The sequence below is a fragment of the Chlorocebus sabaeus genome, chromosome 7 (genome assembly GCF_047675955.1).
Source record: "Chlorocebus sabaeus isolate Y175 chromosome 7, mChlSab1.0.hap1, whole genome shotgun sequence".
Lineage (NCBI taxonomy): Eukaryota > Metazoa > Chordata > Mammalia > Primates > Cercopithecidae > Chlorocebus > Chlorocebus sabaeus.
Window position 1 is genome coordinate 88,567,166 of NC_132910.1, and position 16,661 is coordinate 88,583,826.

General features: G+C 36.3%; 1 protein-coding gene across 3 annotated transcripts; it reads right to left on the bottom strand.

Annotated features, from left to right (window-relative positions):
• Positions 1-1,250: 1,250 nt before the first annotated feature.
• On the bottom strand, positions 1,251-14,167 carry PCDH18 (protocadherin 18). Of its 3 annotated transcripts, none has more exons than XM_007999803.3 (4): positions 11,206-14,162; positions 10,338-10,426; positions 10,082-10,245; positions 1,251-3,261 (listed from the first exon to the last, which is right to left on the bottom strand). In XM_007999803.3, the coding sequence occupies exons 1-4, from the start codon at positions 13,690-13,692 to the stop codon at positions 2,594-2,596; spliced, it is 3,408 nt and encodes a 1,135-aa protein (XP_007997994.3). In that variant the 5' UTR covers positions 13,693-14,162; the 3' UTR covers positions 1,251-2,593. The 3 variants fall into 3 exon arrangements, with proteins under 3 accessions (XP_007997994.3, XP_007997995.3, XP_007997996.3); XM_007999804.3 differs by having other exon boundaries at positions 10,338-10,423; positions 11,206-14,161; XM_007999805.3 differs by having other exon boundaries at positions 3,162-3,266; positions 11,206-14,167.
• Positions 14,168-16,661: the final 2,494 nt, after the last annotated feature.

The window sequence follows — 16,661 nt, forward strand, 5'->3', positions numbered from 1 at the left end:
TTGTAAGAATTTGAAGAAAGCTAATTCTCATCATTTTATAAACAAGCATTTAAGGAGGATTTGTTAAGCAGTAGATTCAGTTTTGAGTTACATTTTTGGAAGATAATTTCCTTAATATGTGATTATCATTGAAGAACATTTCAAATAATCCAGTGGAGCTAAAGGGATTAAAAATAATAAATGGAGGAAAGAATGTTTAAGAAAGAATGTCTTTGTTGTTTCAATCTGAGGAAGGGTAGGTTATCAAAAAAGAGGTGATATAAACTTGATGAGAGATTAGGTTGCTATGATAGCATCAGACATCCCAGTTTTCACTAAAAGGATATTACTTGGTGAAAGGAACAGAAGCAAAAAGCTGAAATCTTGCACTTTTATTCTCTTAATCTGTGGACATGGGAAGCAATAATAAATGGAGATGACTGGAGAAGCAAGGGAATTTGAGACATGAAATTCTTGGAATATGGACAATGTACAAAAATTTTATATTGAATGAAATATTGCATTTTATTTATTTCACATGATTCAAAATAGCGATTTTCAGCATAGCTTCCCATATTACTGCTGGTGCTTTAAATTAAGAACAGTGAGGATATAAAAGTCTTTTTCTTAATGGTAATATATACTGAAAGGAAGTGAAGTTGAAAGGCAGAATGTATTTAAATATGGTTAGCGTTTTGTGTGTAATCTACTGAAAAATAAACTGAAATTCCACTTGTAATTGCAATCCCTCCTATAAAGGAAAATGTGCCTGTTGAAAGAGGTAATATATTCTGTTTAATGTGGTACTCATTTGAGAATTCAGATATCTGAATTTTAGTCACTTTTCAGTTACTTAACTTTCCCAGTGTTTCAATTTCCGACTAGCAAGTCAGGGAGGATAATATTCTTGCCTCCTGGAAACATTGTGAGAATACCTTTTTATCCTGCACAATTTAATACAAAATGTCCTGAGAAAGTTCTTTTTTTTTTTGTAATTTGAAAAATATTCAAGCAGTTATTGCTTGCTTACTCTTTTTTCTTTATTCCCCAAATGCATTTAACTTATTTAACTGGAATATGGCTTACTACTTTCATTCCCATTACAAGTCTCAAACTCATTCCTTTTGAATTGTGTTTTTCTTGTTTGCCCAGCCAACTGAATGCTGCATGTTTATTATTTGAAACTCAACACTGAATCACCCTCTCAGGAAGGGCATGCTGCGTGCCAAGCTTTTGAACAAATATGTAGGAATAGGACTCTGACTTATAGACAGTTCCTTAGCTTTACTTTAATTTTTCTTTTATTTTCACTGACAGTAAAATTTTCTGAAGAGTACAATCAAGATAGTGTATTATTAGAAATAACATTAATAGAAGCTTGGTCAGAAATGATAATAGTCATAATAAGCATCTCGCTTACCAAGGCATTCCACACAGAGAGATCACAGCACAATAAATAAAGGATTTCTCATTTACCACGCAACAAATAAAACAATTGAAATAACAAAAATGTGATTTCATAAATGTTCTTATACTAAAAATAAAAGCAAAAATATGAGATCATGCACTGGAGACAAAAGCTAAAAATGAATAGTTATAACAAAAAAAGACAACATTCCAAAAGATTAAAATGTTCAAGTATTGTGAGAGGAAAGGGGGAAGATTCAAAATAGAATGGGTTCAGAATAAGTCAATTATATTTACTATCCTAGGAGAGACACTGACATAATTGTTTTTATCCAGTAATATTTTATGCCATTAGAATACATACTATTATCCATTTAAAGGACGGATTCCATTTCCTTGGAGCATGTTTCATACTACAAGGATAGAATAAAATTTATAGTTTACCCTAATTATAAGTAGATAATAATATTCTGAGAGAAATATTCTCAGGAACAGGCCAGTATGATGGCCTGGAATAGTAGGAGCCTGGGAGTCAGGAAACATTGACTTTAGTTCTGTTTTCTTCGTTGTCTATAAAAAGTTCATTTGAGATAGCCATCTAATAAATAACCTTCAAGATATTTCTCAGTCCTGAAATAAACTTTCACTTTATGTTTCGATTTTGCTGTAAGAGTTCAACTATTGGGGCTAGTAGAAAGTAGCGAAAATAACAATAAAATAGCCTAACAATTTTAATGATTCTTAATTTCTAAAAAGTTATTGAAAAAAAGTGGGATCACTTAATGGAATTAAGAATTGTATAATGCTTTAGTGGGGTTGTTCATACAACATAATAATTCTTCCCCAACAAAACTAATCTAAGCAGAGCAGTGCCTTTACACTTTGTGGTTCAATAGTATATCAGATTTGAACAGTGGCTAGTTTCTACATGATTAGGAAAAACATGTCTGTCATGGGAGTAAAAAAATAAAATTTGTTTGTTAAATTACACATAAATATAAGGTACAAATGTATTTTTAAAATACAGATTAAAATAATCACACTTGCATTGTGTACATACGAAAATACAGTATTTAATATTCAATATACACAGACACATTTATGATAAATGCAACTATTTGGCAATGCCAGTTCTTTCGGGTTTTTGTTGTTGTTGTTGTTCCCTATTTCCATAAACATGGAAACAAAAATGCTTCGCTAAAATCTCCTAGCTCTGGCGGACATCTTGAAGCAGTTTGTTAATCTCTGCCACCAGTTCACTGGCATCCATGAGTTCGTGTTTCCCATCATTGAGGTGGTTGAGCACATTGTCAAAATCATCTTCTTCATAATTTTCAGGGATCTCCTCCATGGCCGGCAGCCATTTTGAAGAAGGCTGCACACTGGAGTGAGTTCCAAGCGGCGGCCCACAGTTGTTGGTGGGATTTTGAAAATGTGTACTGGCTGCCCATGCTGCTACCCCCTGTGGGTAACCCACAGTTTTGGCTGGCAAGGGTCCCTTCCTGCGTTCCAGGGAGTTGGAGCGATCCACCTCACTGCATTCAGAATAGGTGTCCAGGGAAGGGGGTAAGAGACGCTGGAACACACTGCTCATTTCCGAGAGCAGAGATGATGTGCTGGTATCCCCAGTGTCCTCATCGTTTGGGGAGTCCTTTCCAAAGGTGGAAAAACTCTTCTTCTTTTCACCGGAATCTGCAGGCTGAGCGTCATCCTCAAGACTCTGATGTGGATGCTGCTGCTGGGGTTGTGTTGGGAATTCTTCTCCTGGAATGAACATGTTACTCCTATAATCAGAAGATGGCGAGGGCAGTGGTGGCATCCAGCACTGGTCAGAGTGTCCCAGGACCCTGCACTCTTCCGTGCAGAGCCTCATAGCTGCACTCAAGAAAAACAATGGGGTTTCATTATTATACTTAGCACGATTCAAAATAATGCAAAAATGCAATTTTATAATAAAAAATAGAATGAGACAGTTTTAAACTATTGCCATGATGCCAACCTATTATTATACACATAAACTGGACTATAATTATGGCTTTAATTTGAACACTAGTTTTATAGACCTCCATAAGTGTTATCTTCTGGTGTGTGTTTTTTTTTTTTTTTTTTCCTTAGTGGTCAAATAAGAACATTCTGCTACTCAAATAATGAGAAGACGGGTTGATAACGTATACGTGGGAAGAACTAGGTGTGAGTGAAGAAATAAGTACTGATCATAAATTCTAAAGAACAGACTTGTAAGGTGAAACCTATAACTTTAGAATGCCACCCATATAATTCTTGTGTAATACATACCTTTGTGTAACTTTCTCAATATTACTTTAGTTTTAAGGGAAGCAATGAGAATATAATAAGCTATAAGGTAATCATACTTATTAATCTCTCTTAAAGATATTACAAATTATTTATTGACTTATTACTTAAAACAGTAGTGAAAAGTATCCTGAGCCACTGGGTGGTCATCTGCAATTACCCTGTTAAGAAGTTTTCTTTTAAAGATTCAAAATATATTGATATTCAAATATATGAAAATGACATCAAAAGATGAAGAATATGAAAAATTCAATCGTTAGTTCTTACAGATGTTCTAATGCTCTATTGGAATATGAGTGGCCACACTCATAGGAAAAAAAAAATAGATGATATGAGAAAAGCAGGAAAAGAAAGAGGAAAAAACCTCTCTATATTTGGCAAATACAATAACTAAGCTACATGACAAGGAAATGAAAAGATGTAAAATATACTCTACAAACGGTTGACTTATTTCAGTGAAAAATAAGTCTCTTCAGTATTATGATTTCATTTTAGAGCAAACAGCAGAATGCAGAAAATGCAAAATAATTCTCTTAGATTTAAAACATTAGGTTGTTATTAGCTATACTTATATATTAAGAGCTAATTTTGTAGATCCATCTATTTTAGGAAGATTCCTCTTCCTCCCAAATTATTGCTAAAAGGGTGATTCTTGAAGGAAACCTGTTCACTTATTAGAGGAAAGAAGTTGTCTATTGCAGTTACTGTGGTAAAGTGCAACTGATAAAGTGCCTGCATACAGTAGGTATTCACTACATGTTTTCTAAATAAAACATGAAGAAAATAATGTTGACTTTCTGGAAAAAAAAAAAAAAAAAAAAAAGAAGAAGAAGAAGTAATAGTCTTTGATTGAAGGGGTAGAAATTGCTGCTTTTCTCTGCTTGAATCTTTGAGATAATTCTGTTCTTAAGCTGCAAGCGTCCCAAATATGGACCTCAAGTTTTAATGAAAAAGGGGATAATTTGAGGAACAAAATGAGATCAAGTATTGTGAGTGAGAAAAAAGCTGAATCACTAAGAAAGCTAGAAATACAATGAAGTAGAAAAAAAGTGGAGAAAAGTGTGAACATCAATTCCATGTGAATCAAGGTGGGGAAAGAGAAAGAGGGTAAGCATGAAGAAAAATTGTGCTATTTGTTATGAACGGTTACATTTAAATAGACAAGGATGATTTAAGAATAAAAGCTTGTCTAGATTTCCTGACTTCATGCATTATTACTACTTGGAAATATTTACCAACTTTTCTTTTTTTTAATTTGATGTGGACAAAACGAAAGGGGTTGAAAGTCATTGGAATAATTTAATAGCAATGAGGTTTCCTCAGCAGCGAAATAACAATCATAGTGGTAATGATTTTTTTTGCCTTCTTAATTCCCCAGGTCTCTGAAAATGGAACTTAGACCTATCTCTCTTGTCTTACTCATATCCTGTTAGAAGGAAGAAGAACAGACCTGCTGACACCTCTTCATTTATTTTCTATCCTTTAACTCAGTAGTTTTAAGCTTGGGAAGGGCTTAGTTGTTTGATTCACTTTATTTTAATGCTTAATGATTAGAGGGAAAGGATAAATTAACAGGCTTCTAAGAATACTGAAAACGACCTAGTTTTCTAAAGACCTAAATATAATACAACATAAAACCAACAATACAGTGGAAAAATACAATCTAGGTAACTAACACAATCTGAAAGTTCATGCTCAAAAATAAGTTTGGTCATAGAAATTTTTAAACAGTGAATGTTATTTGCAACTTCATCCCAATAAATAAGTGGAGCTTTAATTATAAAATAATAAATTAACTTAAAAATGAAAAATAATAAGAAAAATTGATGAGGAAACACTAATGGAGGGAAGGATGACAAAAAAATAAGAGAAAGAGAAGAGTAATGGTGCAGAAGAGGGCATTTCTTGCAACTTCATTGATAGTGTCAACCTTTTCCCCAGGGATGTGACTGAAAACATTCTCAATCTGTAAGTAATTTAGTGCCACAAATGTTCCATACTATATCCCAGTGATCAGGGCTTGTTGACAAGTGTTCCAAGTGGCTAATCTTTCTGTTGCTCCTTGAAAGCTCTGCTAGGTAGTTAAGTGTCCTCTGGGGAGGAGGAACATGGTGAAAGGAGAGCATCTTCTTTACCACTAGAAGACTATGGATTTTGTCACTGCACTGCACCTTATTGGTGGGGCAGAAAGCAGATATATAAGAAATATGTATGCCTTGCTTCTATCAAGCCATTAGTAATCAGGTGATCAATCAGTTATCCATTAGGAGTCTGCTACATGTGAAGTGCAACAATAGCACCCTGCCCTCAAAAGTTTTGAAAAGATATAGCTATAAGTAAAGTGTAGCAAATGGGGTCATAAGCACAAGTAAAGTGTCAAATTAGATGATGCTAAGGGCATGTCAAGAAAGGAAAAAAAGGTGGAGGTGAAGCTGAAATAGTTAAAGAAAGACAAACTTTGAAAGATGAATAGGAGTCAGTTGCAAAAAGTGACGAGAAGTCAGTTTTTCAGGTAGGAAGGACACCAGGAGCAAAGCATCAGTGTGTGAAGTGAGGAGATGCTTCTAGCTATAACAAAAGATACAAAGATGGCAACATAGGAGAGTTAATAAGTTAAGAGAGGATCCCATTGACCTTTGAATGCCAAGATAAATAGTTTATTTAGTTCAGTGTTGCTGGGCAACAAGTATTGATTTTGAGCCAAAAAATGTAGATTAAAATGTTCTCAAAATGTTGTTCAAGCTGTATGAAAGAAAGATTTGACAAAGGGAGGAACTACTAGAGAGTGAATATCAGTTTGCACACTGATACACAGTCATGGAAGAAAGGCCAGAACGGATGGGCTTTCATGGATACCTGCCATGAGAAAGGAGAGAACATAGAATTTTAAAAGAATGTTTAAAGTAAGTACTCAGAGATGACAGACTGATGAAAAGTGGATTGGACTCAATCAAGAAAAATGAGTATCACAAGAAACAAAATCAAACGGCTGTATGAATCATCTTGGTGAAGTGAATGCAATGGAAAATGGGGATTTTTGCAGGCATATGCTTAGTGTTATAGTTCAAAATTGAATGAGTAAGAAAGTATGTTGGCAAACATGAGCCAACAGACAAAAAATGCATACCGATTTAACTGCTCAAAATGCAGGATATTTGTGTGGGAATTAATAGCATGAATGACCAGAAATGACCCTGTTGGCAGGCAATGCAACATAACATAATCTGTATTTGTTCAAAGTCTAAGGCAGAAAAACAGTTGGACCAAGACACTTTAGTCCTAGAAATATAAATGCTTTGGAAACTGTGCTGATCTCTTTTAATGGCCTTCAGATGTGGACTTACATTTCTCTCTACTTGGGATATTTCCTGGGAATATAAATTTACAAAGCACAGGCTTTACACCCTAATGTGCCTCCAGAAGTTGCCAGGTTAAATAATAAACTGGAATATGTGTCATCAAAATTATATAAATAAGGGGTAGCTATCTTTGTATAGATACTCAGTACACGTATTGGAGTCTACAGTAGTCAAACACGAATATACTTTGTGGCCCACTGGTGAACTCCTGGTGCTCTATGCCTCCAGGATAGCTTTGACCACACCTCAGATGGAGGTAGGTACCTAGTAAGGCAGAAATGTATCTACTATAGTATATTTTGTTGTAATAAAATGTTATGCATGAGCAAAATAACTCTCCAACCACACCCACAGTTAAATGTGTTGTGCAAATATGAGATTGTTTTTTTAAAAAATTATCTCATAAGTGGAATTATTAATGATGATATAAAGGTGAACTCCTAATTTTGAAAAGAAATGTGATACTGATGGAGCTTAACGTCACTCACTAAACACAATTCACTGTTTTCTACAGTTTATGTCTACCTATTGTTTCCCCAATGTCATTATTCCTTAACATATATCATTATTATTGCAATTATCATTATTATTATTATTTACTCCAAGTGCTAGAAAACTTTCTTGCCACAAACTTACATGGAGGTGGCAACTTAGAAAATATAAGAAAAAGTAAAAGAACTTTGACCTAAAAAAAAAAAAAACTTACAATTAGCTATTAGATTTATACAATTTCAGAATTAAAAGGGACTTTAGAATCATTTAGTCCCGAAAATACCAAGGTTATGTAATTAGAGCAGTTATTCAGTTATCTATGCTGATAAATTTAAATTTCAATGAATAAATGTTATGCAAATGTAAAAATATATAATACAATATTGATGTCATGCCCACTATGTTACTTTTCTGTTTAATGAAATGAAATTACATTATTTAAAATCAAGGATTAATACTCAAAATTAGGGTTCTGTCAGGAGCACAAAGTTGTAGTTTAGCCAACTCCTTTATTACACAAGTAAGAATAATGAAACTGATTCTCTTTGAGCAACGTGTCTGATTCTAAATATATTCCACTAAATTTTCAGAGATTTCTCTTCAAATTGGCCAAGAAAGTCTATGCATTAAAAACAGAAACAAAAAAAGGAAACCATGATTGTGCAAACAGGCTCTCAGGTACACTGCATGCCTTATTGTCTCTAGAAGTTCCCCCTATACATTCATCCTGTAAGATGTATTATAGTATCTATTACTGTAATAACAGAAGTAAATAATCAACATTTAATAGTTATGGGGTATGTCATCTCTAGAACATAAGAATATTAGGACACTCTATTTAAAAACAATCGCTACAATAGCAAAAACCTGTTACTTCACATACTTGATTGATTACTGTTTAAGAGTGTGGGGGTTGTTCCAAATCTCACTCTCCAGTGTACATACTGCCTGATTTGAGATGCATTTTCTAACCTTTATAAGTTTCAGTTTCCAAATCTTAACAACAACAAGAACAACAACAAAATAGAAGCCTGTTACTACTGTCACTACTACTAATTTCTGGCAAAGCCTTAGAAGAGGCAATGCAGGTATCAAACTCTGCATGGGTCTGGAGTAAACCTGGGGGCATAGTTGGTAACTACTATTGCTACTACTATTCCTAATATTAATACCGCTCTGGCTACTGCCATCACTACTTCACTTATGAGTGCTCGAGTTTCTATTCACAGTGGTCCTTCGGTATCCAAAGGGGATGGTCCAGGCCCCCTGTGGATACCAAAATTGGGTTGCTTATATAAAGTGGTATAGCAGTTACATACAGCCTACGCACATCCTCCCAAATACTTTAAATCTTCTCTAGGTTACTAAAAATACCTAATAAATGTAAATACTATTTAAATAGCTGTTATACTGTATTGTTTTTTATTTGTTTTTTTAATTGTTGTGTTAATATTTTTTATTGTTTAATCCAAATACTTTCGATTAACAGTTGGTTGAATCTATAGATGTGGAACCTGCAGATATGGAATGTCAGCTATACTGATTTTCTTGAATTCCTGTAGCTGTCTGAGGCTCCCTCATGTTTATTTCCTAAACTCTCTTACTTATCTGTATTTAAAAACAGAGGTGCAATGGAACTAAAATGGGTGATACTGTATTGTTCTGTCTTTCATATATCAAATGGCAGTCATTGATCCACATTCAGTGAAACTTGGAAATATAGGTAGCCAAAGGAACACATGTATGTATTCCTAAGGTTGATTTAATATTGAAGTCTTTAGCAGTGGTGCTGCTAGGATAATATAATCAGTATTTACTCAGTTCAGAGAGTTTCTGTTGCAGAATTAGAGGGAAGAAACTCTAAGGAAAACATGGTTCGAAACTTAATGGCATCTTTTCTATCTAGATGTGTACTTAAAAATTCCACTCTTGGGTCCTTGTTCCTCTTCTACTACAGCAAAATGAAATGTTGGCAAAAATATTCTATGCTTACCCCCTACAAAGATGCATTCCTTCTCCTATTTTTAATGCTTGAAGTGTACAATTTCTAGCGTATTTTAGTCTCTGATTTTGTGAGTTGGTGCCCATCACAGGAAATGCATCCTCCAAATTACAGTCCAGTTCACCACTCTGCGCCAAAACAGTTTAACTGAATAAAAACCACCACCCCATAATTTTGCAAAGAGTTGCACAACCATGTTCTATGGCTGTATTGGATGAGGTGGAAAGAGGAGGGAAGTGTTTTTTTTTAATTTTTTTTTTATTTTTCCCCACCCCTTTCTTCTTGTCCTATGAAGCTGTCATGCTTACTCTTTCTCTTCCAACTGCTTAATGAAATTTAAGAAAATAGTGTTAAAATGTTTCAGTTTCTGTTCATTACTAAACAGTGATGAATATACTATAAAACATATTATAAATACTTCAGTGCAAGGGACAAATAAAGAAGAAATATAAGCATGAGAGAAATTTTTCATTTTACTGGTATCACGGTAGACCTGAAAATAAAGATTTATCTATCACTACCCTCTTACCTGCTGGAATTCTTCCATCTGTGAGAAACAGGTCGCTGAATCCTTCACCCAGCAGCCTATCTATTGGAGAATCTCGCCCCAAATCATAATCACTGTCTCCTGCCTCACTGTCACCACGGCCACTGTCTTTCAAGCTAAATTTGTCCATGTCTTGAAGGGCATATCTGGAAAGATAAATCAGAAAAAAAAAAATTACAGTTTTTACTCTTCAGCATTTATGCTGAGACTTAATAGGTAACACAAGAATAATTCATACCTATAGCTCCTGGAATATTTGTTTCCTCGAAAACTTGGTCTTGGTTGATATTGCCCCTGGTGAAGCATTGAAAGAAGCTGAGAGACCTGCTGGAAATCAAATAGACAGAACTGATTCCTGGAAACAAGCCTCCAAATACTCACAATCTTTAAGCATGAAAAACAGTTACTTGCTATTTCAAATAAGTAATTGAACATATTATCTCTATTTAAGATTCGCAAATGCTGGACTGTAGTGGACCATGCAGCTAGCTGCCAACTATAACTAAAATATATCTCAGAGAGATTTGAATGATCTAATACAACTGACTTTTACTTTGTGAAAGAAGACTCCCTTTCAAATAACTGATTTATTTTCTTTGTAATTCAGATAAAGTGACCACCTGTAAAAATATATGGAAAATACTGTAAAATACAACACTATAACGCATGTAGTTTAAAAACGTCAGGAAATCTTCCAAACTTGGACAAACATAACATGCATTGAAATAAAAGCCTGAAGGCCTCAGTTTTTTAATCTGTTCAGTAAAGACTATAACCTTGAAAATAAAGCAAGTCTCTACTTTTTGGCTTCCCATTATTTTAATCTGGGAAGTAAGGGGACTCTAACTACATACTCCTTTGTGAGCTTCATATTTCTTTTTCGATATTATATATATTACATGCAAGTTAATTACTTAAGGAAAACTAAAAACAGTATGCTAAAGTGTGCATCTTTGCTACATATTCACAATGTAACTTATATCCTACTTAATTTGCACGGTATTAGTATTGTTACTTATTATTGAAAACATTTAAGAACTAGTAAACACAATTCCTGAACACTAACACCTAACATTGCAATGAATTGATGCGGTTTATGATCTTACCTCAACAGCAGGAGTAGCATGGGTGAGTTCTAATGAGAAATTCTCTGGCACGTGGTTTGATGAGATTGTCACCAGACTGTTGAGTGACTGGTGACTGTTGTGACTCTGCCGGCTGCCCATCTGCCCTCTTTCTAAGGTAGGCGATGAAGATGGAGACGATCTGTGATGAGATCTGATGGGCAGAGTGCCATTTATGGTAGGCACCAATGTGATGTCCCCTTTGTGAATCTGCCGGGATGGCCTTTTTGGGTGGTGCTGGTAAGTTGATTCGGCCACCCTGCAGTTATAAGATCTAGTGTCTTTCTTCTCACGGTTGCACCTAGTTGCAAATAGCACCATAATAACCAACAACACTGCACAAATTGCTCCTAAGGAAATAATTATTATCATGGAGACATCCAAGGATGCCTGGCTTACTGAAGTCATTGCTGTACTTGTCACCGACTCTGCATATTCAAAGATCATGCACTTCAGAAGGACTTTGGTATGTAGCTGAGGATTGCCTTTGTCCTGAATGATAACTGACAGCTCCCATTCTGTGTAGGGAACAGAATCCATGCTCACGTTGGTATGGATGTCACATGATCGTGGATCAATTATGAAGATATTCTCCTCATTACCTGCTACTATGGAGCAGCTGAGTTCAGCATTCACACCAGAGTCTCTGTCAATTGCCCTTATTCTTGTGACATGAAAGCCACTTTCGGCCCCTTTGGGAATGGTGATTTCTGCCGTATTATTGCGCAATGCAGGCCCTATAACCACAGGAACGTTGTCATTTTCATCAATGATGGTGAGCACAACTGTGGTATTGCTTACCAGTTGCTTTGGGCTTCCTCCATCTCTTGCTTCTACCACAAAAGTGATCTGGCTCACTTCTTCGTGATCAAAGATTCTGAGGGCATAGATGGCTCCATTAGATGGGTCAATAGTTACATATGTAGTTATGGAACTTCCTAAAATAAAACTCTCCAAGATGGTGTATGTCACTTGCCCATTTTCTCCAAGATCAGGATCTGTGGCTGTAACAGTGGTGATATATGCCCCCGGCGAGTTATTTTCTGAAATTACAAATTCATATCGGCTTCTCTGGAAATGGGGTGGATTGTCATTGATATCATTGATTTGAACTGTAAAATGTTTCACTGTAGAGAGACTGGGTGTCCCCTTGTCCTCAGCGATTACAGTCAAACTATATTCAGATCTCTTTTCTCTATCCAGTGTGGCATTAGTTAAGATTAAGTAATTGTTTTCATACGTCTTCTGAAGTTTAAAATGACCATGTCCATGAAGTTTACAAACTATTTCTCCATTCAGCCCAGAATCCTTGTCCTGAACTCTGACCAAAGCAACAAATGTATCAATAGGATCCCCTTCAAAAATATAAGATATTTCTTCTTTTCCAGGGGACATGAGGTTGATGTTAATTTCAGGTTTATTGTCATTAACATCCACAACCTTAATGATAATTTTGCAATGGGCTGGGATTGAATTTGGACCCAAATCTTGAGCCTGAACATCAATCTCATAGGATTTGGTGATTTCATAATCCACTTGCTTGAAAAGAGTCAAATGTCCTCTTTCGGAATCAATTTTGAAAGTCTCCATAATTTTGGGAGACACATGACTGCTGAAGGAATATACAATTTTCCCATTAGCGCCCTCATCTGGATCCGTGGCATTCAGATCTAAGAGCAAAGTGCCGACCGGGGAGTTTTCTAAGAGTTGTATTATATAAGATTGCTGCTCAAAAGCAGGGCTGTTGTCATTGGAGTCTGAAATGCTTATTTTTAGTATGGATGAGCCAGACCTCTGAGGTACTCCCATGTCTGAGGCAGTGAGCTGAAGCTCGTAGCTTGACTTCAGCTCCCGATCTAACTCTCTGACCACTATGAGTTCTGCATACTTGGCTCCATCAGTCCTGGTCCGAACCTCAATATTAAAAAAATCATTGGCAGAGAGCGAGTATGTGTGGAGGGAATTTTCCCCAACATCTGGATCAAATGCACTGTCCAGGGGAATGCGAGTCCCAACTGCCGCACTCTCAGATATCTCAATAGGTATGAGAGATCTTGAAAACTGAGGAGAATTGTCATTAATATCCAGCACTTCAACTTCAATATGGAAAAGCTGCAGATGCTCTGTGGGTAGAGTGATCACATCAAACTCTATGGAACAGTTCAAGTTTTTCTGGCATAGTTGTTCACGGTCAATTGTAGCCCCAATGCTGATTTCCCCATTATCCTCATTTACTACAAGTAGAGGAGAATTTCCCCTCTGCATGGCTCGAAATCGAACAGTAGAAGGATTAGGTAGCTTCAATAAAACATCAGCCACATCCTCCGATAGTCTTGCAATTACTGATCCAACCCTCTGTTCCTCATAAATCCTGTATTTCAAATTCTTGCCCAGTACATCGCGGTTGAAAGATACTATCAGGAGTGCAAAAACAAACCTAAAGTGCATTTTAGCATTCATTTGGTGCATTGGTCAGTTTATGAGATTTCCCTCACAGAGCAAGTTAAAACAGCAAAGCAATCCCCTCAACTTCCTTTGGCAACTTAAAGCTACATTTGGTACTTGATACTTGAAAGCGTCTCTTAATAACACAGCACAGCAATTAACAGCTCGCAAACTTTTGTTTTATACACACCGTGTCACGACTTCCAGATACCTTCGGCATGGAGTCCAGTCCTTGCGTTTGTTTGGTCGTTCGTCCTCTTTCCAGGCAGAAGAGTGTCACCTCCGCGTTTTCGCCGTTGTGTAGTCGGAATCCATCTATTGCAGGGTGCCGGCGGAGTCTGCAGTGTGTCTTTCCTGAGAGATTCTTTCTCCCTTTCGCTGCTCGGCTGCAGACTAAACACCCGTGATTGCTGACTCCAGTCTAAAATCTGTACAACTTCACTTCAACTCAGACAAAGCTCTTGCCCAGCGTGTGTTGAATCGCTTCCAGCCAATCAGCGTGCTTCCAAATCAAAAACTGATGGAGTCACCCAAGGAGGGAGGGCGAGAGCGGAGGGTGGGAGACAGAAAGAGACTGAGAAGGAGGAAGGAGGGGGCGGGGGCGCAAAGGAGAGAAGGGGAGACGGGCTGGTGGGGGCTGGGGGAGGAGATGGGAGCCAGTCCTTCCCTGCTCCTTCCTTCTTCCTCCCCACTCCCCCTCCGCCTTTCAATCTACTGCATTCACTTTCTCTGAGCGTGCCATGACAAAGGGGAGACAAATTACAGAAGAAAAACTTTAAGTCAACTTCTGGTCGCCTTTATTTATATGGCACGTTAAATTGTTCTTGTTTTCTTAATTGCTCTTTCTTCTGCCACAGACGTGTAATCATCTTGCTTTTCATAGTCCTTAAGTGCTAGTTTAACTTAAAATACCTCTAAGTGCGTTTTGTTGGTGGAGGAATTTAATACAATTTGAAAACTTGCTTCTAATTATGCTTCTCAGACCGCCTCCTTCCCCACTCCCTCTGTAAATACTTGGGCCTTGCTCCTTCTAGGAGCACAAGCAGATTGTCTTGGGGCTCTGTTTTTAAAGAAGAGAACGAGTAAAGAGGTTTCATTTTCTGTTTTCTTTCATCTTTATTCTTTGAAGATAAGAAAAGGGCTATCTTGCACTCTTGATTTCTCTTAATTGGCAAGACTTAAAGGAGCACTTCAGAATTTGGAACTAATTAACAATATAGCTCTACCTTGAATGACTTCTTTCCTTGAGTTTGGGCAAAACTGTTTGTAATATTTCTTTGTCCTGTACTTCCGAAAAAATCCTATTTATCTTGGGTAAAAGACACTGCAAGCTTTAGCATGCCAATTTCTACCAAAAGGCACTGCCTATACATGGCTAGTCTTCGCAGTGAATACTGGGGGGACATGGACTCAATAGTTTACAAGTCAAATTTTTATAATATATGCATTATTTATGAAAACACTTCAGATACGTATTTTAAAAACCCCAAAGCTTGTTTACACTGACAAATCAAATGCCTGAGCTGAAAATTGCATTTTGTGTGCATCAAAATGCTAGGAAGTATCATGGGAGGCTTGTGCTCTATCCAGGTCACAGAAACTGATATGATATTCTTATTTGAAAATAAGATTATTTATGATGTTCTTTCTGCTCTGCAATTCCTTTTAAGTGTATCATCGTGGCTCCATTCTTGCTGTTTTTTTTTCATACCTTTTGCATTATTCCTCAGCTGTCTTCATCCGCTCGCATAGTTGCTGTTTCACATAATCTCATTGTCACTTTTTACCATTTTTTTCCCCACTCTATTTTGCCCCCCAGAAACATATAAAAAAAGTAATTTTCTGATTTTTCCACTTTGCTTACTCTCAGCAGAGCTCAGCTAAAGTCACTAAGAAGGCTCTTTCCAAAAAAGAAAGCAGAGGAGTCTCAGTGTGAATTCTCCTTCTTCTTAGGCATTCGAAAGCATTTTATAAGCCATTGTCTTTTTTTCCCCCTCCTGAAACCAGTGCTGTGTGGCAAATTGTGCAGAATAGAAATGCCTATAATGAATGTATTTAGTACTGGGTCACGCTGATGAACATTCTGCCCCCATGAATAATACTGTTTTACAAGTTTGTAGCCCTTTCAAATTGCTGATCCCCAAACCCTATAGGCAAACTAGGAAAACTACCACAAGCAAGGGGGACTTTAGAAACCCATAGCCATCTGGCCTAGATCTCTAACAATCTAGCCAATAATTATATCAATTCAGGCTTTTGCCAACCCCTTTGCAAACACCAAAAGAGCAAAGAAAGGAATTAGTCACTATTCAAAGTTGGGGTGAGAATTCAAAGGTAACCTAATTCCATTAGTTCTAGAAAAATTTTCTTTGAGAATTTGATAAGTCTACCCCCCAAAAAACTCCAAGAGCAATGGATTTGATTACCTTGATACAGATTTTTTTTCCTATGCTTAAAAAATAAAAATAATAATAAAAAAGAGTCCTTCTTTTATTTCTGACAGTGGGCTTGAACAGAAATAATAATTGTGAAAAAGAGCTTCAGTGTAACGTACTGAAATATGAAATAAGTTGTAAATTAATATATCCTCCAAAATGATATGTTTTTACAAGTAAGTATTTAAAGAACTTGGCATTCTTTCACCAACAATGGTTTTTTTCACTTGTAATATCATCCTTACCACATATTATTTCATTTTCAGCTTGCCAGTCTCTTTCTGAGAAGTCACATGTATCTACTTGAAAGTGATGTGCTTTTGATTTATCCTTGCTATGCACTGATCTGTTCTTTACACTTTTTTCCCCAAAAGTACAGAATTACAAATAAATCTTTTCTTTGTCATATTGTATCTCTAGTTGTAACAATTTAAATTTTCCTCATTTAGTATCCCTGAAAAGATAACAAAAAACTATCTCCCAAACTATTTACTATCCATAAAAGGGTGTATATCAGGGGAGAAAAACAGATAAACTTCTGTTAGTTGTTATATAATG

Coding starts and splice junctions, on each gene's coding strand:
- PCDH18 (XM_007999803.3), bottom strand. CDS start 13,692: ATGCACCAAATGAATGCTAAAATGCACTTTAGGTTTGTTTTTGCACTC. Junction 10,246..10,337: donor AAATATTCCAGGAGCTATAG/GTATGAATTATT, acceptor TTATCTTTCCAG/ATATGCCCTTCAAGACATGG. Junction 3,262..10,081: donor AGATGGAAGAATTCCAGCAG/GTAAGAGGGTAG, acceptor TCTTGAGTGCAG/CTATGAGGCTCTGCACGGAA.